Here is a 22,049-nt window from a genome sequence, read left to right as displayed (position 1 = left end):
TCCCTATTTGTAAGTTTCCCTCCCATATGTAATTACCGAGGTCTGTCTCCCCACCGGACTGTCAGCTCTATGAGGGCAGGAATCACGGTGCATTATTGCTCTTCAGTGTAATCCCCCGCCCACAGGAAGTCTTCAGTATAGGTTACAGACTGAACAGGCAACGAATCCTTTCGGGAATAAGGTTATCCCGGTGTTGCCAGGAGAGGTCTGCAGGCTTCTCCGGGCTCTGAGGGAAGCAACAGAAGTGACAAGATCAAGCAGATGAAGGGCTCCCAGCACGGCGCCTGCCACACATCTGGAGCTTAGCAAGCGGTAGTGGTTTTGCCATTTTCATTGTTAAGGTGATGACAATGATGGCGACAGCTTCTAAGCCACAAGGAACAAGTTTACACCTGAAGAAAGAAGACATTGCTCTGAGACTGGGCACCGTTCCTTCCACTCAGCCCCATCTGACCACCCTTCATCGAGGAAGATAAAATCTGCCAAGCAGGGACCGGCGTCCTGCACCAGTGCTGGGGTCCTGGCCCAGCTGCAATGAGACACCCCAGCGGGGGTGAGTGCTTCGAACACCCGGAACAGCAGCTGCCCCCACTCTGGCCAGGTGAGGAGGAAGGGAAGGAGGGGCTGGCATCTGATCTGTGGGTGCCTCCCGTAGGCATGGCATCCTGCAGAGAACTTGATACCCTTCATTTCCTTTCTGTCTGGTCCCAAAGTCCAGAAGGTAGTCCTAATTATCCCCATATGATGAATGACAGAGCTAAGCCCAGGGAGGTGATCGGGCTGGCCGAGGTCACACAGACCCTGAGCAGCAGGGCAAACACTCAAGTTCTAATGTCGCTGATGCAGGGACCCCAACACTTTCAACTACATTGTGCCACTGGGTGAAAACTAGAAAACCAACCATACTTCCCAAATGCCTGAAACTCTCCTCCACATCCGAGTCCTCCCCCAAAACCTCAGATGAAGACACCTCTGCCTGGAAGCCTGCTGAAATTTCCCTGCCTGGCTCTGGCCCCCCAGTCCTTGGTTTTCTGTCCCCAGGTACCCACAGGCAGGGACCGGTCAGGGCCCCATCCTGACCAGGCTGGGAGCCCAAATGGCTCACCAAAGGAATTGCCCCAGAAACCCAGCCTCTCCCAGGAAACACCCTTATGCTGCTGCAGGAAGGGCTGGGGGCCAAACCTCCCAGGAATCAAAGCTCATTTTCAGCTGTTTAGACGTGGCTCCTCAGTGACTCACCGTTTGGGTTCTCGTGACCCAGGCCAGGAGCCAGGGGCTGCCCAGAGATGCCCTTGTTAAAATCAAAAGGCAATGGTGAGCAAAGGGGAGCCCCCTCTCTGGACACCGTGACTCACGGCTGCAGGCTGATCCTGGCCAGGTGCGCTCCCCTCCCTGGCCACCCCTTCCCCCCCACCCCCCACCACTTGTCCAGGGGGATGAGTTCCGAGGCCGAGGCCCAGGCCGGAGCAGGAAATGAGGAAATGGGAGGGGCGCAGGCAGGCCTGCAGCCCAGCGACGTCAGTGTTTACCCAGCTTTGCACTTGTGTTAAAAAACTTTTAATCCCGAGATCCCGCCACCCAGCCATTTCTTCCCCTCCCGGGGTGGTACCTCTCCAGGGCCATGTCCCTGACCTCAGTGTCAGGGCTCTTATGGGGGCGGGGAGGTCTTACCACAGGTACTGTGCATTCTAGACACTGTGCTTCCAGCCCTTTGAACTGCCTGAGCCCAAATTCTGGCTCATCGTGTACTTAGACATGTGCCTCTGTTTGCCCCTCCATAAAATGGGGATGATCGGAGCACAGGTATCATGGGGCTATCTGAAGGCTCCTTGAGATCTCAGCTAAGAAGGGCTTTTGGCATCATCCTGGTGGGTAGTAAATACTCAGAGGGTTGGGGGGCTAGCTGCCTGTCTGCATTTGTGATTCCCATCCTCCTAGGAAGGAGACAAGGGTGGGATGCCTTCCATCCCCATAATACAGACAGGAAAACTGAGGTGACAAGCAAGGGAAAGGACCTAAGGCCGTGGAGGAAGAGAGTCAGGATCACCAGGCCACAGACCCAGCCACCCCCGGGTCCCGTGCAGATGGAAGCGGCTGGTCAAGTTATCCCAGCTGCAGACCGGGAGCAGGGAGGGCAGGGCAGGAGGAAGTCGCCAGCCAGGACGGGGCCACCTTGCTTCTAGTTCTGCCTGCGTGGACTCAGGGGTGTGGGCAGCAGTCAGCAAACGAGGCGGCTCGTGAGCCCACGACCCCCGGGACTTTGAGACTGCTTACCACAACCAAACCGGGCCCCTCTTCCATCCCCCTGACCTCTAGCCAAGCCCTGAAGCCTGGCATCCGTGTTCTGACCTGCCCCTGGGGACAGCAGCTCACAGTGGGGGACCGTCTCCCCAACTCACAAGGATGGAAGTTTCCGGTCGATGCTGGAATGTGCTTTTCCAGCTGACTCAGACACAGTCTGCTTCTCTGGCCCCACTGCCTGGGGATCTAGGGAGACAGAAGTCACATTAGGAGCATTTTCACTGCTTGCCGAACAAGCCGGAGCCTGCCCAGGAAAAAAAGCAATGAAGAAAAATCCCGAAGCTCAGCTGCCTGAGCTCCCAGTCTCTGACCTACCTGATCTTGGACAAATGGCCCTCCAGGTCCCCAGGGTCCTGCCTCCCCAGGGCTCCAGCTGCTCTTGGCACTGTCCCTCTGGGTAACATGGTGGCCGGGGTGGAGGACAGAGAGCAGAGGGCATGCCCGAGTCACTGGTGGCATAGAAACAGGACAGACTTGGCCATACAGGCTCAAGGTTCTCAGCTTCTCTGGGCCTCAGTTGGTGCATCAGTAAAATGGGGATGAGGACAAGGTGCCAAGGATGAAAAGCCCTGGGCACAGCCCCTGGCTCACAGCCCAGTTGGTGGGAGCTAGCGCCATGATTTTTGGAAAGGGGTTGGTGAAGGGAAGGGCAGTGGAAAGAGAGAGTCACAGATTGCTCCCTGAAAACCGCCTGGAAGCAAAGCCCATGGGCCCCAGGCTGGCCCCTCCCCTGGGGACTTGGCCAAAGACCTGGAAGTACACTGTTGCATCACTGGGTATTCAGGGGTTAATGATGGGGAGTGGACAGGACCCAGTATTTAACTAATTGGGGAGGTGCCTTGAGATCAGAGGCACCCCGCTCACTTCCTTCTCCTGCAGCCCAGCTCTTCTGTCCCCTGCTCACCTTCCCTCCCCCCGAAAGGATGAAGCCTCCCCCTCTTCTGACCTTCCTTTGCCTCCTGGGTAAGTGACCTATGTGGCCTTCTCCCTTCCTCCTCCCCAGCTGGGAACAGAGCTCCCCAGAGGTCCCGGAGGGTGTGGTGGGTCACAGCAAGTCAGCACAGGCCGGGGGAAGCTGGGGGGGCCACAGGAAAGGGGCTGGTGGGAACCCCAGAGGGCACACACAGGTCTCCTGCCACCTGTGTGCCACCCCCTCCCCCATTAGCTTCCGTTCTGGGCTCCAACCTGCCTGGGTTGGCAGCCCCCCCATTGCTGTATCAGCAGGATCTGGAGGCATTCGGGGAAGCGCAGGTGGTCATGAAGCCTATCCAGTAGCATCTGAGGGGACTTGGTGGGGACAGAGTGCTCCGAGGACCTGGGGCTGACACCTGGGGAGCACTCGGGGCCCGCTGGGAGACGTTTGAGGGGGCAGCGGGGGGGTGGGGCGCAAGCAGGATGAGTGGGTGTTGCTCTGGAGCTGAGAGAGGAGGGCAGGACAGACCCTGGGCGCACTGCCATGGGGGGTGGGGTGAGCACTAGGGTTCAAGGTGGGGTGCACATTCTGGGAAGATTGTTACTGATTAGCACCGCTATTACTGGGAGGAAGGTGCTTGGCAAGGTAGGGGAGGTGTCCGGACTCCGATTTGAGGGGATATGGGGGAAGCTGGCTGCAGAGGGTGAGGACCCTGACAGATCTGCCCTCCGCCCTCCCTGCCCACAGTGGCCCTGGCCGGCGGGAACCTGGTCCAGTTTGGGGTAATGATTGAGAGGGTGACGGGGAAGCCTGCGCTGCAGTACAATGATTACGGTTGCTACTGTGGCGTTGGCGGCTCCCACTGGCCCGTGGACCCAACGGACTGGTAAGTAGACGGCCCCGGGGAGGGGCTTCCCCAGGAGGTGGGGGCGCGGGGACACCTAGCAAGCGGAGGCCGACCTCTCCTTCGAGCCTCTTCGAGCCCTGGGCCCCCCAGCAGCCCCCGATCCAGCCCAACCTGACTCACAGGTCCCCCTCCCCAGGTTGACAGTGACCCTTACAGGTGCTGCCATGCCCATGACTGCTGCTATGGGCGCGTGGAGAAGCGGGGCTGTGAACCCAAACTGGAAAGGTATCTCTTCTCCGCCAGCAGATACAACATCTTCTGCGGTAAGTGAAGTGCCCTGGAGCGCCCCAGAGGCCGGGTAGGGGTGGTGGCCTCAGACCCGAAGCCCTTCCTGATGGTGGCCGCCGGTTCCCCATCAGGGCCAGACCCTGGGCTAGACAGGCGGGAGGGATGGGTCTTCCACGCTCACGGAATTGTAGGGAGGGCTGTCCCTCCACCCAGAGGCTCACCTGGCACCCAGTCGAAGATTCCATGACCCACGGCCTCCTGCCCTGGCCCCAGGCTCTCCTCCCCGCCAGGGGCCTCCCAACTCCAGCCTCAGGGAAGAGGAGCAGAGGGGATCCAGAGAAGCTGCGCTCACACAGCCTCTCCAAAGCCTGGACAGCAAAGGTCCAGGGAAAGGTCCCCAGGACAGAGACTCGAGGGCACGGGCCCAGGCAGAGAGAGCTGGAGCTAGGACGCGGGACAGTAAACCCCATTTCCAAAGGCTGACACACACCCCCTGCCCGCTGTGGGGGCTGTCAGGCTGCACCTGTTGGCTCAGCTTGGCCAGGTCCAATGCCCACTTGGACCAATTAATTTTTCTCTGGTCCTACCCCCCAGCCCCCTACCCTGGAAGTGGCCTGACCCAAGCAACAGTGTGAAGGGCTCCATGCACCCCAGCCCAGTGGAGGGAGCCCACATCAGAGCACCAAACCTTGTCCCTGATGCAAAACCAGGAGCAGCCTACGAGGAGGGGGAGGCTGAGTGGGGGGCACAGCAGAAAGCCCCAGGAGGATCAAAGACACCAGCTCAGATCGCTAAAGGTCTGTCCTGGGGGAGGGGCAGTGCCAGGAGCAGAACAACTGGGGGCAGATTTAGCTAGGTTCCTTGTTGCTGCAGCCATCTATCTACTCAGCTAGACAGCTTTGACAGGTAGTGAGCTCCCTGTCCCTGGCAGTTTATGCAAGGTGGAAACAGCCACCTGTCAGGGACAGCACTGAGAGGATAACCAAGGAGAGATGTCAGGGGAGTGAGGACAGAGCCTAGGGACTTCACCTTCTATTCACTGTGTGACCTCGGGCAAGTGATGTAACCTCTCAAAGCCTCTGTTTTCTTCTATAAAATGGAGCTAATCACACTCAGCTTAATCCAGCTTAATCCGGCTCCTAGCAAGAACCACCCAAAAGAACTGATGAGACTATTATCTGCCCAGCAGATGTGGGCAGAACCCTGGGGGGAAGTGGAGGCTGACCTTGATGGGGGAAATGAGGAGCCCCGGACATTTCTATGAGACGGATTCTAGGGGACAAAGGGGAGCCAGGGCCGCTGAGGGCAGACAGAGGCAGTGGAGAGAAGAGGAGCCTCTGCCCCCCCCCCCCAGTGCCAGCTCTAATGCCAGGCTGTGTGGGAGCACACACTCGCGCGCAGGCGCGCGCACACACACACACACACACACAGAAGGACCCTAAGATAAATGTCAGAAAAGTGGGCTCTGTCCACTCAGGCAGAGACGGGCCCAGGGCCCAAGGAGGCCCCAAAGAGCTCCAGTCTGGGCCCAGGCTGCTCTGGGGCACACAGGCCACTCGGGACTGAGTCGCTGTCATTTCATGGCTCCCATATCAGCTGGATGGCTTCATTCCACCACCAGCCACACCACACATGGCAAAGGGGCTGCCTAGAACACCCCTCCTCCAGGCTGGAGCTGCCATGGTAATGAACCAGGCTGTCTCCTGCCAGCAGGGGGGCCGAGGGTGGTGTGTGGGCCCAGGAGAGGAAGAACAGCCATCAGCCATCCCACCCTCCCGGCGTCCTGGGCTCCCGTGGGGCCCCCCGTGCCCTGCCCGGCCTCTCACCCACACCCGAGCCCCTCCCCGGGTGGCAGCGGGCATCCAGCAGAATGGCACAGAGAACGAGGACCCCAGGGAGTGGGAGGCCTGAGCCACATGCATGGTCCCTGACTCACCTTGTCCCATCAGCCGGCAGAACGGCCTGCCAGCGCCAGACCTGCGAGTGTGACCGGTCGGCTGCCCTCTGCTTCCGCCGCAACCTGGGCACCTACAACCGCAACTTCGTCCGCTACCCCAACAAGCTGTGCAGCGGCCCCACGCCGCCCTGCTGGGGCCTGGCCCCGCCTCCTGCCGCGGTAGCCCGGGGCCTGGACAGCACTGCCACCACGGGCCCTTCCTCCTGAAAATTCCTTTCCTGCGAGCCCATCCCTCCCTGAGAGCTCCCAGACTGTGGCCTGGACCACTGCTGGCCTCCTGGGCCACATCTTCCCCCTAACTAGGAAGAGCCGCTGTGCCCAGGAGCCAAGGGACACTTTTAGCCCCCAGAAGATTCTATAACCCAGCCCTGAGATCTCCATTCCCTCTTCTGAACAAGTGAATAATGTCCCAGAATCCTAATAGTCCCTGATTCTCAGATTCTATCATTATAGGATTTAACTGACAGTTTCTTTCATTCATTCAATTTTTTTGTTTTTGTTTTTTGTTTTTTTGAGCCTCTACCACGTGCCAGCATCGTGCTAAGCACTGGGAGGCAGCAAGAACAAAGCAGACATGGGTGGCCCCTGCGTGCAATTCTAATATTCTGTCCCTTTGATTTCCCCTTATAGTAAGTTTTTGTGATTCTCTTTTTCTAACATTCTACAATCTTATCCAAGACAATAATGGCAATCTCCAGAAGGAATATATCTGGCCATATGGTACAATGTGAGAGGCATGAAAAATACCAGCCTAAAAATATTGTCCCACTGTGTCATCAGGCTTCAAATCCCTCCCTTTAGCAGGACGGTGAAGTGTGAAAAGCAGCTCTGGAATCATTTTATCCAGACCTTTCCTTTGACAGAGAGGCAGGCCAGGGGTCAGAGAGGGGAAGTTCCATCTGAGGGGGGCGGCGTCACACCCAGCCTGTGTGCCTCTGTTTCTTCACAACTGGTGGCAACTGGTGACACTCTGCTATGGCCATGTCAACCCGACCCTCTGATTGTCATCTTGGACAGCCTAGAGTGGCCAGGGAAGGTCCGCTGGGAGGGTGCCCGGGCTGGGTCAGGCTCCTGATACAGGGAGGGGAAGAGGAAAGATTTCAGGCCCCAGCCATCGTGGGGCTGACTCTGGAGGAACTTAAGGCCCCAAAGGATTGCCCCCAAGTGGGATGTAGCTTATCCCGGAAGCAATGTATTTCACCAAATTCTCCTACATATGGACGGAATATCTCCACTATCTACAATATGCTGATAAGGTCTGCCAGGATTGGGATGCACCCATTCAACAGGCAAGCGTGTGAAAAGGTATTACATTTGGAGGGGGGGGGGGGGAGCTCACAGCAGCTATGTAATAAGTGTTCACTCCCTTTGTCCTTTTCGTGACTCCTGTGCAACTTTCAGGACTGAGGGCAGGAAAGCACGGAAGAAATCAAAGGGGTGATCATCATAAACTTTGTAAGGTGAAGAAGTCCTGTGTCAGTAAAAACAGAGGGGGTGGTCGGGTATGTGCACTCTGACGCTGTGAATGACGTTAATCCTTGGTAAAGAGTCCAGGGAAGACCAGGTCTTCGAGCAGAAATGGGATTTAGGGAAAAGAGCCGTCGCGCCATCTGTTGGGGAAAGTGGTCCTGAGGCGCCCTCTGGTGTCCATTTGGTTTAGGCTGTGAGGAGGAACCCTAAATTCACCTTAAACCTGGATTTCCCTTCATCAGTGGGGAATATTGCTTCTGGGCTAGTGAAACCAGTCCCTCAGCACTGTCAATACTACACACGCTGAGAAATTACCACAAAGCCCTTACAGACAGCTTACAGTGATCGATGTGGGCACAAAGGTAAGCAACACAGGAAGATGGAACTGGCTTGGAGAGGTGGAGGGAGGTTATGTTCTGGGCGTGACGGATGTAAGGCAGCAACGAGACGGGCACCTGCTGACCGGCCAGCTGTGTGGCCCTCCAGAAAAGCAAAACTTAAGAACTGGACCTGGTGTAGCCAGTGATCATTAATGTTTGCTGAATGAAGCAATGGGTCTAAATTCCATGTATGTGTTTCTGGTACACACACTTCGTTGCCAGCTGCAGGCTCGTGGAAAGGACTGAAAAAGCCTGAACTGGAGATCTCTGGTTCTTGGTCAAGGCCTCTCTGCTCAGCCAGTTAGCAACAGTGCATCTGTTCCAGACTTGCTGCTCGGTGAGGCCCGCGGACGACAGCAGCAGCATTGTTGGGGAGTGTGGACCAGACCCCAGACCCACTAAGGCAGAATCTACAGGCTAACAAGACCCCCAGGTGATTTGTGTGCACATTAAAATCTAAAAGAGCACTGACATGTGGCTAAATGGAACAATGACGCTTCACTGGCGGCCTGGTTGTGGCAAGGTTTAAATAAGCTGGCATCTGTGAAAGCACGCAAAATAATGCCTAGCACTTACTACGCATTCATGTTCTATGAATGAATGAACAGATGAATGAATGATGGCCATAACAATAATAGTTAGCACTTTATCAAGTACTTGGCATTTACCAGGCTCTGTTCTAAGTGCTTTATGATTATCAATTCACTGAATGGAGAAACAAACGAATGAATGAGGCATGGGACTATATCAAGGCTAGAGGAGTGACTGACTGTGTTCCTGAATGTTTCATAGATTGCCTCTCCGATTTTGATGACACGATTTGGATTGATTTGCTTGGTACCCACTTAACCCCCTAACAAGAACTATTAATGAAATGTTTGATTAAGTAACTTGCTGAGTGATGAGAAATCAAATCACATTGGAATTCCCGAGTTAACTTAAGAGTCCGATTATGAGTTCATGGACCTTCATCTGCCTCTTCAGGGTTCCTCACAGTGTCACAGCTAGAGAACTGAACACGGCATGAATGCTCATTCCCTCCTTCAGGAAGCTGTGCACGCTGCTCGTCCCTTGCTGAGTGCTGGACGTAGGGACAAGTTACGTGGTGCCAGCTGGCGGACAGACACACGTTATTCTGCACTAGTGAGTGCTTTCACAGAGCTAAGACTGGACTCTCAGGACCTCCATCCTCCAGCCAATCACCATCCTGTTCACCAATCCCGGCTTCATTTCCATCACATCCGTCCTCTGCCCCTGAACTATCAATAGCTCCCATTGTCCACCACAGAGGTGGCATTCAAGCTCAGTATCATCTGCTTTTCCAGCATCTTTGGTCAGCCATATCTATTTCTTATTCCTCTCCACCATTCCCAGAACCTGCCCCCGCCCACTGCCTTCTAGCCTTCACACCTTGTACAATAGCTTCCCTCATCCTGGAAGCTTCCCATTCACATGTGAAAATCCACATGCTTCAAGTGCATCTCAAATGTCACCTTTTCCCATGATGCTTTTCCAGTCAGAGATTTCACCTTCCTCTGAACTGCCAGGCGATGTTTTTATACCTTTTCTCGTGCCTCTTACCCCAGTTGTTTGGGTGCTTGTTTGGGGTTCCTGTGTGGTGGGGGCAGATTGCCAAAGATTCAAATCCTCTCTCTGCTACCCACCCTGTGATCTCAGGCCGGTTACTTATTCCCTTGTGTGTAGATTGGGGATAGAGCCACCAGCTTCACAGGGCGATTTGAAGGTTTAAATGAGATGACATATTCAGGGCCCCTGGAGCACCATGCTAGCTCCATCTACACCAGGTCACTTTGTGTGCATTCAGCTCCCCTCCTGCGTCCCTCACACAGTACAGACTAGGTAAACACTTGGCTGGTGCGAATGCGGAGAAGCGGGCACCCTCTTGCACTGTTGGTGGGAATGCAAACTGGTGCGGCCACTCTGGAAAACAGTATGGAGTTTCCTCAAAAAATTAATAATAGAACTCCCCTATGACCCAGCAAGAGCACTGCTAGGAATTGACCCAAGGGACACAGGATGCATATGGGCACATGTACCCCAATGTTCATAGCAGCGCTTTCAACAATAGCCAAATCATGGAAAGAGCCTAAATGTCCATCAACTGACGAGTAGGCCAAGATGTGGTTTATACATACAATGGAATACTACTTGGCAATGAAAAAGAATGAAATCCTGCCATTTGCAGCAACGTGGATGGAACTCGAGGGTATTATGCTGAGTGAAATCAATCAGAGAAGGGCAGATACCATGTTTTCACTCAGATGTGGATCTTGAGAAACTTAACAGAAGACCATGGGGGAGGGGAAGGGGGGAAATAGTTACAAACAGAGAGGGAGGGAGGCAAATCATAGGAGACTCTTAAATACAGAAACAAACTGAGGGTGGATGGCGGGGGGCGGGGGGGGGAGGGAGAGGGGAAAGTGGGTGATGGGCGTTGAGGAGGGCACCTGTAGGGATGAGCACTGGGTGTAGCATGGAAGCCAATTTGACAATAAATTATATTAAAAATAAATAAACAAACAAACATCTGTTCTGTTGAAGCCACAGACACATGGTAACTGGAATTATTTTAGGGAAATAGCATCGTACATATAATAAATACTACGCTCATTTATTTGAATTGCCCCCGAGCTCGCTACTCTGGGTGCTCATTTATCTTAAGCGGACACATGCTTGAGTCATTAACCTTCACTGCCCTGAGCTGTCATCCCACAGAGGAAATGAGGCAAAACTGGCTGGAGAGACTGTGTGCAGCACTGTGACTCGAGGGCTGCGACCGTGGTGAGCTCCGAAGTCAAAACACAACACAGGGGTCAACTCCTGACAGCGTAAGACGGTCCGGCTGGGCGAAGCACACCTCACTGCAGAAACTGGTAGCAAAAGCCGTCACACAAGTGTTGAAGAAATTCCCAGTCTTTTCCCAAACGAATTGTATTATCCTGACAATACAATCCCCCCACTCTGGGGTTTTCCTATCTCCCCTTTCAGCCCAATGCAAAAGTCACTTTCTCAACCAAGCTTTCCTTGATTTCCCTCTGAGACCACGGCCCTGCCGTTAGGATCTCCTTTTACGTCGTGTGTGTGTGTGTGTGTGTGTGTGTGTGTGTGTGTGTGTGTCTGTCTGTCCGTCCATCTTCTTTCACTCCAGGACTGGAAAGTGTTTGAGGACAAGGTCCATGTCTGATGCTGTGCCCAGAAATAAGAACCCATAGACCACACAGGTTCAGCAAATGTTGGATGGACGCTTGGATGCTTGGATGGGTGAATACATTAAGTAAAAGCAGGATATCTTGAGGGATCTCAGGCCTTCTGCCACAGGGAGGTTTGGACCAGTTTCTCTGAGGTGGGAAGTTTCCCTCTGCCAAACCAGAACCTATGAAGTAGCAGGATTGATCTCAACCCTTCACAAACGAGTAACTTCTAAACCCTAATCCTTTACAACCAAACAAGTTCTGCATCACTGGGGTCCGAGTGCCCACTCTGTCCAGCAGCCCAGATAAAAACCACTCGGTGCAGAACGTTCTGTAACAAAGTTTTATTGAATCTTAAGGCACCCATACACTTTCCATGCGTTGGTGGGAAGGGCTGTTGTGTGTCTGGCAAATCGCAAATTTTAAACTTCAGTTTTCAACCCAGCTCTCTCCTGGGCAACTGTGAAGTTACCAGAAAGGGACACAGGAACAGCCACTTTCCCCCTTATGGTACTTCAGTCTTTGGCATCATAAACTGTCGCTCACCCCGAGTAAGCAGTGCCATGGCCTAGAGGAAAATACAAACAATGAACTTAAACTACTCCCTACCTGGCCTGGGAACTCTCCTCTGTTCTCCTGGGCTCATCCAGTCTCAGAGACAGGCCCTTACAGGAAGCCCCCTGACCGTCACCCACCTAGCAGGTGGCTCCCTGGCCTCCACGAATCACTGCAGATATGGAATTGAGGCCGTGGAGCTCTCCAGCTGAGGGAGAACCTAAATTGGGACATCACTCTGGTTCTAGTAGGATCTTTCAGCAAACTTCTCAGTTGGGTTTACAGGGTCCAGAGCCCAGGCCTCACGGGCTCACGACCTGGATAGCGCTTGTGCAGACAGAGCTCTCTGTCGTGGACTGAGGTGGAAGTCACACAAGGACGGGGACCAAAGGGAAATGTCCTCACCAGGAACCGGAATGTTTTCTGCCCTCCAGGGTGGTACTGGACACCTTGTGGCATCGAGGAACTAGTGGAGCCCACCCAAAGGCTGCTTGACAAGTACAAAGTCAGAATGAGAGAAAGAGAGAGTCTCAAGGCCAAAATCCCAAAGACACAGGAAGGCCTGGCACAACCGTACCAACCTTGACCTCGAGACTAGCCGGAGCCCTCGTGTGGGCTGTTCACGCCGAGTTCCCCACCCGCTGGTTTTCTGCGGTTGTCCTTCTCCCTTCCCCGTCCCGCTTGTGAGGACCCCTGGCAGGTGTCTGTGCTCCGGTCACAGCTGTCCGCCCGTGTCTGGGAGGGTGTGTCTCCTCCTAGAATGGAGCCAAACCAACCCTCAGAGTTATAGAGAGACCCAAGGTGGAAGCCAACAGACGGCTGCTCCGTATTTAGACAACTCCCAATTATCAGAGATGTTCTTAGGACTTGGCAGAAATCTTCAGGGTCCGGGGCTGATGGGTCACCTGCACCAGAGCCAGTCAGCTCTTTCAAGCTCAGTGAGATCCCCAAATGACTGTCCCCTCCCATCTTCCAGGCAAAGGTCTCTAAAAAGGCCACTTCCTGCCATGCTCTGTCTCATGCACGCGAACGGCGGTCAGACCGGCAAAAAACAACGTGATGGTTTGTCTTTAAACTAGAATTTATTGGCGTACAAAACCCCATGTTGTAGATAAAGTGGCACATCTTTGCAGCTTCTATTGCACCAAGTATTGAAGATTAAAAACACAAAAAAAAGGAAACATTTGGTTTTGAAAACACTGCAAATAGCCAAGTACAGTACTTTGGTAAAAAATAAAATAAAATAAAATGGTTCGGATGAACACAATCTGTGGAAAGAGACAACCTAGAGGAAATGAACTATGGACAGCAGACAGTGGTCACATTTCTCCCCGTCCAGCTCCACAGATAAGGCAAGACTTGCTAAGTCTATGGGTCATGACCCCATGGAGGTCTTAAGTATCTCCGGACTGAAGCTACAAGTATAGTGCAATTGGAAAAAAGAGAAGGTTCCTGAGCCTGCCAACGCCCCATGTTCTGCACAGACCCAGCCAGTCTCCCCCACAAGGGGGTTTGCACCCCACAACATCTCGTCAGCAAGAGGAACTTGTAGGTCTGAAGTTGAACTCCTGGCCCCCTCCTTCTTCTTACTGAGCTCGGTGCTCATGGAGGTTGCTGGAAGGGTGGCGGGGGAGGCCGCTGGCCCCTCCCACCATGGAAGGTGAACGACGAGAGTGGGAAGACGGAGCAGCCCCACGCCGGCATTCCTCCGGGACCCGCCAGGGGACCAGACCACAGGCTGAGCTTCAGTGATCATCATGAACGGCTGGCCACGGTGGTCCACTGGCTGCTGACGCACACGGGGGCGGATTGAGGCGGTTCCGTCCGGGGACCATCACCGCCCCGGACAACCACAGTAAGCGGCCCTTCTGCATCACAGGGATGCTCTGCTGAAAATAAGGCCGCCGTGCAGGAGGTTCATGCTTCTACGTGGACGCTCTTCCCGGACCGCAGCCCCTTCGGGAGGGACTTTGCAAGGATGTGAAACATTCTTCCAAGCTATGGAGCACCCCTGACCAGGCCAGGGAGACTAGACAGCGAGCTTAGAAGAGGCAGCCAAGAGCTTGAGGTTCCAGGGAGAGCTGGCTGGGGCCGGGCCCCGGGGCGCAAGCACTCTGTGGCTGCGGGTCACCACCTCCCCTTCACACCGGTGGTCCACTCCCCCCTCTGGTAGGTGACGGCAGAAGACGCACCATCAATACACAATCTAGAAGATCTTTGCCTCGGTGTCAGTGGGAAAATGCAATCTGCTCTAGGGTGAGGAGAACGCACCTCGTAAAAAGTGCCATTACTAAGTCCCCCCAGAACAGCTGTCGGAAGGTGCCAGGGTTTTAGCAACACCTGTTCTAAAAGCCGAGATGGGCGAACTGGTGAGGAATGAAGATGGCAAAACAGAAAAACTGTGTCAGGCTCTGAATCGAAAAGTTTGCTACAGACAGAGCCTTGAGGTAAAAAGGTAAAGAGGTGAAGAGCTACGTGTCTGCCCAGAATGAGAGTCGGAGGGGGCCACAGATGGGACGCACAGAAACCGAGAAACCACTTTCATCCCTCCCACAAAGGCCCTTTTGTTCAGGGAGACGTGGCGACTCGGACTAGAAATCCAAGTTCCCTGTCGCCGACCGCACATTCGAGCTGGACATCTCACACAGGTAAACGGACAGCATTCTATGTCAACCCAGTAAAACCCAGGCAGAGTCTAGAGTTTCTCAGAATGAGAGAAATTGCACATTGACGACAGGGACTCGCTACGTGTACAGTTCAATGCCGAAGTCCACCTGACCCCTACTTAATACGTGAGCGGCTCTCCCCCACTTCGCACGGCCCTCCTCCCCCAGGACCGTGTCATCTCACAGTGTAAACCCCAGGGAGGCAAGGCAGAGCGCTATGGGCGACCTACTCAAAGGCTCCCGCTCAGCCCACCTGAGCTGCCTCACAAGGGAGACCCCATCTCATAAGCCCTTGGGATCAAAACAGGATTGGAAGGGTTTTCAGAGCTTATAAAAGAAACTACAGGCAACAGCCTCGGCTGACATTCCAGATCCTTCTTTCTGCCACAATCCCTCGACCAGGCTCTGCTCCTGAAAGCATATGTTCACACGGCCCAAAGGCTAAACATACAGACAAGCTCTCTCTCTCTCTCCTGTCTCCTGAGGGCAACTATGTTACCGAGAACGAGGTCCTATGCTAATTTAACACATCCACCTCTCCAGCACAAAGCTGGTGCCGCTAAAGTTTCATTTCTTATTTTGACCTTTAAAAAATCGTTTTAAAATCCATAAAACCTTCATATACAGTTGATAAGACTAGTAAGCAGCTACAGACCACCACCCCACCCCCTTTCTCCTGACCTCCCTAAAAGCTAGTGAGACAATCCGCTGTCACGTGAACCTCTAACAGCCGAGATGTGACGCAGAGGCTCAGAAGGACGTGCCTCCTAACGCGGGCTGCACTGAGTAACCGTACGAGGACACAGCTACCGAGTGGTCCTCCCAGAACCAAACCCACCTCCATGCCAGCTGCCAATAACGTGGTTTTCAAATGCCTACGAAGCAACTAAGCGTATGGATTCCATTACCTCACACCTCAGTGAGACTGAGGCAGTAAAGTCTAAATTCAAACGCCGAGCTAGAAGAGATCACTAAAGCTGGATACACGTATCCCGTTCCAAATAACTAACTTATTAAACACAGACCAATTTTAACTGGAAAACTATGAAATGGTAATAAAAGAAAATTATCAAAGCCGTATGCTTAGTTTTTAAAATTGCTGTTATTTTACCCCAGAAATGCTGAAACCTATTATCAGAAGTTGGTAATTTGTATATAAGTGTGCCCAATATTCCTTAATAACTTTTTAGCAGCTTCTAGTAAAACTTCTAAAACCTCCATAAACCAGGCACATAAAGCAATTCTACTGCTTCTGACAAGGGGTATCCCTTAAGCTATCTCAGGCTCCTAATCCTGTTGAGCTGCTGGTACATAATCTCGATCTTGCGGAGCGGATCTGGTCTCCTGCCCTCTTGCCATACGAGGCAGACAGGAAAGAACGTTCACTCAGAGAAGGTCAGCCAGTCAGCACTGGGTCCAGATTCAAAAGCCAAGAGAACGACAGAGGCTCGGGCGCAGGGTCTCACGCTCTTGGACACAGTGAGGCGACGGAGACCCTTCACTTGTGTGGACATCACGCTCAGAACTCTGCAATGTGCGAAGAAAAAAATGCCGCACAGTCTCTGAATCTGCTAAATAGTACAATGCACTGGACCAGGAAGCAGCCCCAACGGCAATGTCCTGAGAGCAATTCCAGGAACCTACTGACGCTCCAACTACAGAAAGTCACCGAAGTCAAACAGACAAAAAATTAAAATACATCATTACAACAGAAGGAAACCGCCTGCCTGCTGATAAAAACAATCCAGCGACAACAGGGCCCCCAGACAGTGACGCTTCTGCATAACCAGAGCGTTTTTATGGCTTTCCCTTCTCCTTGGAACTTACATAATTTTGAAATCTGAGTGGAAAACTAATTTACCTTTTGACTCGGCAGATTTTATTCGTCCAGATGCTGGGTCGCTAAGAGGCAACAAATGTGCACGGCCGGCCACTTTGTCTATTACAGTTTGAGAGTTCACATCCATCTACCAGTTTTAGGAACGACCTTCCTCTACGACCCAAATCCACATCGGAACTGGGGAGCCATTCAATGGCCTCTGCCCTGCTGGCCTAAGCTAGGTCACTGACAGCTACTAGAGCGCTGGAGAGCTTTTCCAACATCAAAATCCCAGATAGGGCTTTAACAGAAAGAAAGATACAGCATCTTATGGGATTCCATGTTCACAGTACTGAGAGAATTGAAAGACAGGTCAGAGACTCCTCTGAAGGCGTCTGAGTCTAGCGTAGCACGGAAGAAAATACAGTCACTTAAAATGTGAACCTGAAAAACCTTATTCTCCAGACCTTCTGCCCCTACAAAATCAAAGAACTCTTTAGATTCTTCCTTACGACTCAGGAATTTCTTGATTTTTCCCTTTACAACAATGGCTTCTGCCCTCCATACCATGAGAATCTCAGAATTCCATCATAAGCAGTAACATGCCACCTTCTCGTCGTCGAGAAACAAGTACCAAAAACTCAACAACACTGTCCCTTTTCCAGCAAGGTCCAGGCCTAATTAACAGTCTGGCGTGTTTACCATATGGCCTGGGTGCAAACAAACTCACAGCACCTGCATCCCATCTGAAAGAACATTGGATTCAGGAAGGAGCAGCTGTTTCATTTTCCACGCTGACTGCAGGCTGCAGCCCTCTCATATCCTATTACTTTAGGAAAATACTTCCTGAATTAATTTCTGATTAACTTGGATTAGTAGAAAATTAAATCTAAATGTGTTCCTGAGTTGGAGACCATTTATAAACTACCAGTATGTGAATATCTGCTGGAAAATGAGAGAGACACAAAGGAAACTTGTCATTCTGAATTTCTAGCAATTAATCTAAACTACCTCATGAACGATTACAGCAAAACTCACCACAGTGTTAGGGAAAAAATCCCAGGGTGACTGAACTCTGATTTTTGGGGGCAAATGAAACCACACTTCAAAGGTTTTTCCTGAACTCACTCCCCAACCCTAGAACTCAGTATTTTAATTACAGAACGTGAATGGCTCCACTGAACTTCCATAAAATAAAACACATCACTAACAAAAGTCTGAGCAAAAAAGAGGCAGCTTGAAGGAAACTAAGTCAGAGTGTGAGCCTGTGTGTGAGCTCTGTGGGTTGTGTTTCATTTGTGAGAGGACGGCCTCCCTGGAGAAGCCTGGTACGCAGCACTGCATTTTCCATTCGCTTCTCACAACTCCCAGAGGGCCAGAGTCAGATGTTGAGAGCAGCAAAGGTCTTCACCAAGGTGACCTGTGTGTTAGCATCCGCTTCACCCCGGTTGCTGTCCCTGTGGCCGCTCCTGCTCTCCAGGGCTTTGTGACGGTGCCTCTCCTCCTGCCGCTGCTTCTTCTCCAGTCGCTGCTGCTCTCTCCTCTGCTTGTTGGTGGCCTGAAAGACAAGGCGGGTGAGGCAGCCGCATGGCGGGCCTCCTGCCGAAGGGAGACCCGGGGCTAATGGGTAGCGGGGGCACACACCGCCTCTCCGCGAGAACAGAGAAAACCCCCCGAACAGACCAGAATTGATGTCTTTCCCATCCCTGCTCAAATTTCCAGTGAAGTTTCTATCCCCTCGCTGAGCCCGCACATGAAATCAATTCCATTCTCCGCCTAATCCAATTCAAAGCGACCTAAGAAACAGTAACCCTAGTCCCTGCAAGGGCTAGTGCTCAAACACGCCACAGGATACCTTTCTCTACATAATTTAATGCCCCGGGGCATCCTCACAGAATCCCCAGAAGCTTAGAGCATTGTTACCTCTGCCTGTGGCTTTTCACATCATGTTGTGTTTTGAGCTCAGAACCGCACGGTGGAAGTCTTTAATATAAATTCCAAATTCAGTAAAAAATGGTGCCGTGTACTACTTGCAGGCATCAGGGGCAGGGAGCGAGACGTACAACCCTTTTGGGAAGCATTTGATAATTCATCAAAAACCCTTAAAAACATTCAAACATCCATACCCTTTAACCTGTGTGATCCTCTTCGGGGAACACACGCACACACGCAAAATACAAAGATTTCTACAGAGTTTTCCAGTGAAGATGACGGCAGTTACGGGATCTCACGCCGTGGGCCCCACGGCAGCACGCCGGCATGGCGGCGCCGGGCAGGGAAGGCAGGCCGCGGGGGCGCGCCCAGAGCAGGACTCCAGGGTACACCCCTAACCACCACACATTCCAAACCGGACAAGCAAGGTCCCCATCCTGCTTCTTGATATACCCTCATGCACCCACCCGTTTTCTGTAATACTACTTTTTAAAAATCAAAAGAGAGCACTAAAATGAGCTCCCAGCCCCTGGCGCTGCCAGTGAGCCACAGCCCTCCATCTGCCCAGGCAGCCCCATCTTTCATACCTTAGGGAGTTGGTTTCTATTTGCTTTATTTTCTTCGCTCGGGCTGGCCCGCTCCTTATTGTTTTCAGTCCTGCCTTCAGTCAAGCTCTGGTTTCCAAAGATTCTCGTGCCGCTGCCACCCTCCTGCCACAGAGGGCCACATGGCTGGGGCACTCGGCCGCTGCACTCCAGGTTCTCCTCTGCATCTTCCAAAGACAGACCTTTTATTAAAATCGAGAACCTGAGATAGTTACACAACACATTAACAATGTACACTGTTAAACAACTCCAAAATTACCTGCGTGTGGACAGCAAGTTGCCTTGAAGCAAAATTCTAACATCAAGTCAATACAATGGGGAATACGGGGGGGGGGGGGGGGGGGGGGGGAGGACGCGGGAAATAATTGGTAACATTTGGAAGATAAATTTAAAAATAACCTGCTGACCAGCCTTATCATCGGCTTCTCACCCGCAGAGTGTTTTATTAGATTAAGCCACTTTTTAACATGTATTTCTAGGGAGAAAGCTTTCATTGGCACCCCAAAACCAGAAAGGAAACAGGCTCTACACCTGTGCTGTCCAATACAGCAGTCACCAGCCACCTGTAGCCATTTAAATTAAAATTAGTTAGGGGCACCTGGGTGGCTCGGTCGGTTAAGCATCCGACTCTTGATTTTTGCTCAGGTCATGATCTCACAGTTCATGGGTTCAGCCTCACGTACGGGCTCCATGCTGACACACGGAGCCTGCTTGGGATTCTCTCTCCCTCTCCCTCTCTCTCTGCCCCTCCCCTGCTTGCTGTGTCACTCTATTTCAAAATAAACAAAATAAACTTTAAAAAAAAACTTAAAAGATAAAATAAATGAAAATTCATTGAAGTTAAATAAAATCTAAACTTTAATTCCTTCGTCTCAGCCATATGTATTAAGTATACACCACACTGGACGCAGAAGAACTGTGCACAACTGTTTTAACATCGCAAAACCAAGTTACTCACAGCTTTCTTTTTTTTCTAATTCTTTTCTTTTCTAATTTTTAATGTTTATTTTTATTTTTAAGAGACAGAGCATGAGCAGGGGAGGGGCAGAGAGAGAGGGAGACACAGAACTGAAGCAGGCTCCAGGCTCGGAGCTGTCACCACAGAGCCCGGCATGGGGCCTGAACCCACGAACCGTGAGATCATGACCTGAGCCGAAGTCGGCTGCTCAACCTGAGCCACTCAGGCGCCCCAGCTCACAGCTTTCTAAGACAGCACAGCAAATATATAAAGAGGATGATAAAATATCCAATCACATAGAAGGCTATGCTGCCAGCAACAGTATCTGGGCACAGGCCTGGCAATATGCATTGAAATCATATTAAGTAATTAACGTGAAAAAACGGTAAGACTCCACATCCCTTTTTCCTTCTTCTGAGTCACAGAATTAAACCCAGTTCAAGTAAAGAAAATTCTGAATTCTCACCCATTAATAGATGGTAGTAATCTAAAATTTCCATCAGATAAGGAATCTACTCCTAAAATCACTGTTGCATTAATGCTAACTTGGATGTAAATTTAAAAAAATTAGTTACATAAAAATACCAAAAATAAATATTTACAAAATTAAAAATAAATAAAGAAAAATAAGTAACTCTTCTCTCCACTCTACTTCAGTTATCATTTTGGTTTCATAAGGGATTCTTCTTTCGATAAGAATACAGTCTTCCTGACTCTGTGCATCCCACTGCGACTGGATTAAGTGACCTTTTCACGCATTCCCCCAGGGCCCCGCACCTCCACCACCCCAATCTGTTTCTTATATCTGTTTACTTATGTCTCACCCCCACCCCTGCCTGGACCCCAGATTACCTTCTCCCTGATGACGGGCTAGGACCTAGTAAATGATGCCCGTACGTACAAAGTGCTCAACAAACAACTGCTGGTGAGCAAACAAATGACAGTGTAATTACCACCTGTGACTTGATTACAATGAAATGTTTGAAAAATCACCAAGGTAACCAGCTTGAAAGCTCATAAATATCAATCGAGGACTTACTATTTCGTTTCCCCTGGTTCATCTGAAGCATGGCAATTATTGCAGATTCAATATTATAATTTTCAGCTTCCAGGTTCTGGACTATCAAGTTAAAATCCTATCCAAGAAACAAAGGAACACTTCAGGACTGGGTATGTTCTTCCGGCGACCTGTACTTCAACGACTGCACAAAAAGATGTAACAGTGAGAATGGAGCCATGGTCTGAAGACCTTTTCCATCTAGGAAAGGTCTTAATTTTCAATACGGCTGGTCACCTGAAATAACCCTTTAATATAAATGAATTCTTTTATAAAACTGCACTTTTACTAGTGTAAACACTAGTCAGAGGGGGAAAAAAATCCACATACTTCTAGGGATTTTGAGTAGTACTGGGTAAAAGGTAGCAAACAAGAGAAAAATGAATAAACAGCTCTTTGCACTCAAACTAAGGCTTAGCACTCAAGCTAATCAAGCCACAAGCATCATGAACCTATTTTGGCCCCGCAGATGTCAGCACTACAAAACTAGCAGGTAAACCAGGCCCGGCAAGGCCTGGTTATTCGTCATTTCTACTGCAGGACAGAAACACTGACTGAACATCCGGTGGCATTGCAGACTTTCTGGACAGCATCTTCTACTTCATCTCTCAGGTCCTCTTCAAAGTCAACACCCTTTGTCTTGATCTTTTCCCTTTTATTTGATTCATCTTGATGGAGCATCTGAAACTAAAGGAAATAAAAAGAGTAACAATCATGGAGCATTAACAAATTATGTTCAGAATCTTCAATGTAGGAAGACACTCGAATCTCAAAACTCAACCTAATAAATACTTATGAGGTACAGATCCCAGAAACAATCTTAGGGGAATGGCAATGACGAGGCTCAATTTCATCCAGACGCTGAGATTCCAGACCACAAGAGAAGTGTGAAAGAGAAAGGCCCGAGATAAGGGGTTCAGTACGAATGGCATTAGAGCTCCTACGTAGTTTCTGGATACCAACATTCCAGCAAGGACTGCCGACTCGAAGAGCACACATGTGTCTGTCCATTTCCCGAGCCAGGAGCCTAGTAACACAAGTTCACCCGATGAGCCTCTGCAGCAGGACAAGTTGGAAGAGACGAAATCT

At 51.3% G+C, this 22,049-nt stretch overlaps 2 protein-coding genes across 4 annotated transcripts in view; one reads left to right on the top strand and one right to left on the bottom strand.

The window, feature by feature from the left end:
• The first annotated feature begins 587 nt into the window (after positions 1-587).
• On the top strand, positions 588-13,736 carry LOC120229754 (group IIE secretory phospholipase A2-like). Its single transcript, XM_039228961.1, has 6 exons — positions 588-601; positions 3,181-3,264; positions 3,962-4,100; positions 4,278-4,384; positions 6,299-6,465; positions 13,584-13,736. Exons 2-6 carry the CDS (start codon positions 3,225-3,227, stop codon positions 13,734-13,736), a joined length of 606 nt encoding a protein of 201 aa, XP_039084892.1. The 5' UTR covers positions 588-601; positions 3,181-3,224.
• OTUD3 (OTU deubiquitinase 3) overlaps positions 12,984-22,049 on the bottom strand; it is a 30,275-nt gene continuing 21,209 nt past the window's right edge. For 2 of the 3 annotated variants that reach the window (XM_039228995.1, XM_039228997.1), the window contains exons 5-8: positions 21,516-21,647; positions 20,943-21,039; positions 18,928-19,127; positions 12,984-17,966 (exon numbers count right to left, since the gene is read on the bottom strand). In XM_039228995.1, coding sequence (XP_039084926.1) covers positions 17,790-17,966; positions 18,928-19,127; positions 20,943-21,039; positions 21,516-21,647 — 606 coding nt within the window. In that variant the 3' untranslated portion in view covers positions 12,984-17,789. The remainder of the gene's footprint in view (positions 17,967-18,927; positions 19,128-20,942; positions 21,040-21,515; positions 21,648-22,049) is intronic. The other variant, XM_039228996.1, reaches the window with a different exon arrangement.

The sequence above is a fragment of the Hyaena hyaena genome, unplaced genomic scaffold (assembly GCF_003009895.1).
Source record: "Hyaena hyaena isolate Hyena2069 unplaced genomic scaffold, ASM300989v1 scaffold_35, whole genome shotgun sequence".
Classification (NCBI taxonomy): Eukaryota; Metazoa; Chordata; class Mammalia; order Carnivora; family Hyaenidae; genus Hyaena; species Hyaena hyaena.
This window is presented reverse-complemented; position numbering and strand designations above follow the sequence as displayed.

Bases quoted from the DNA above. Each gene is read 5' to 3' on its own strand.
- LOC120229754 (XM_039228961.1), top strand. From the start codon at position 3,225: ATGAAGCCTCCCCCTCTTCTGACCTTCCTTTGCCTCCTGG. The intron at 3,265-3,961 runs GTAAGTGACCTA...CCCTGCCCACAG, and splicing joins GACCTTCCTTTGCCTCCTGG to TGGCCCTGGCCGGCGGGAAC. The intron at 4,101-4,277 runs GTAAGTAGACGG...TGACCCTTACAG, and splicing joins CCCGTGGACCCAACGGACTG to GTGCTGCCATGCCCATGACT.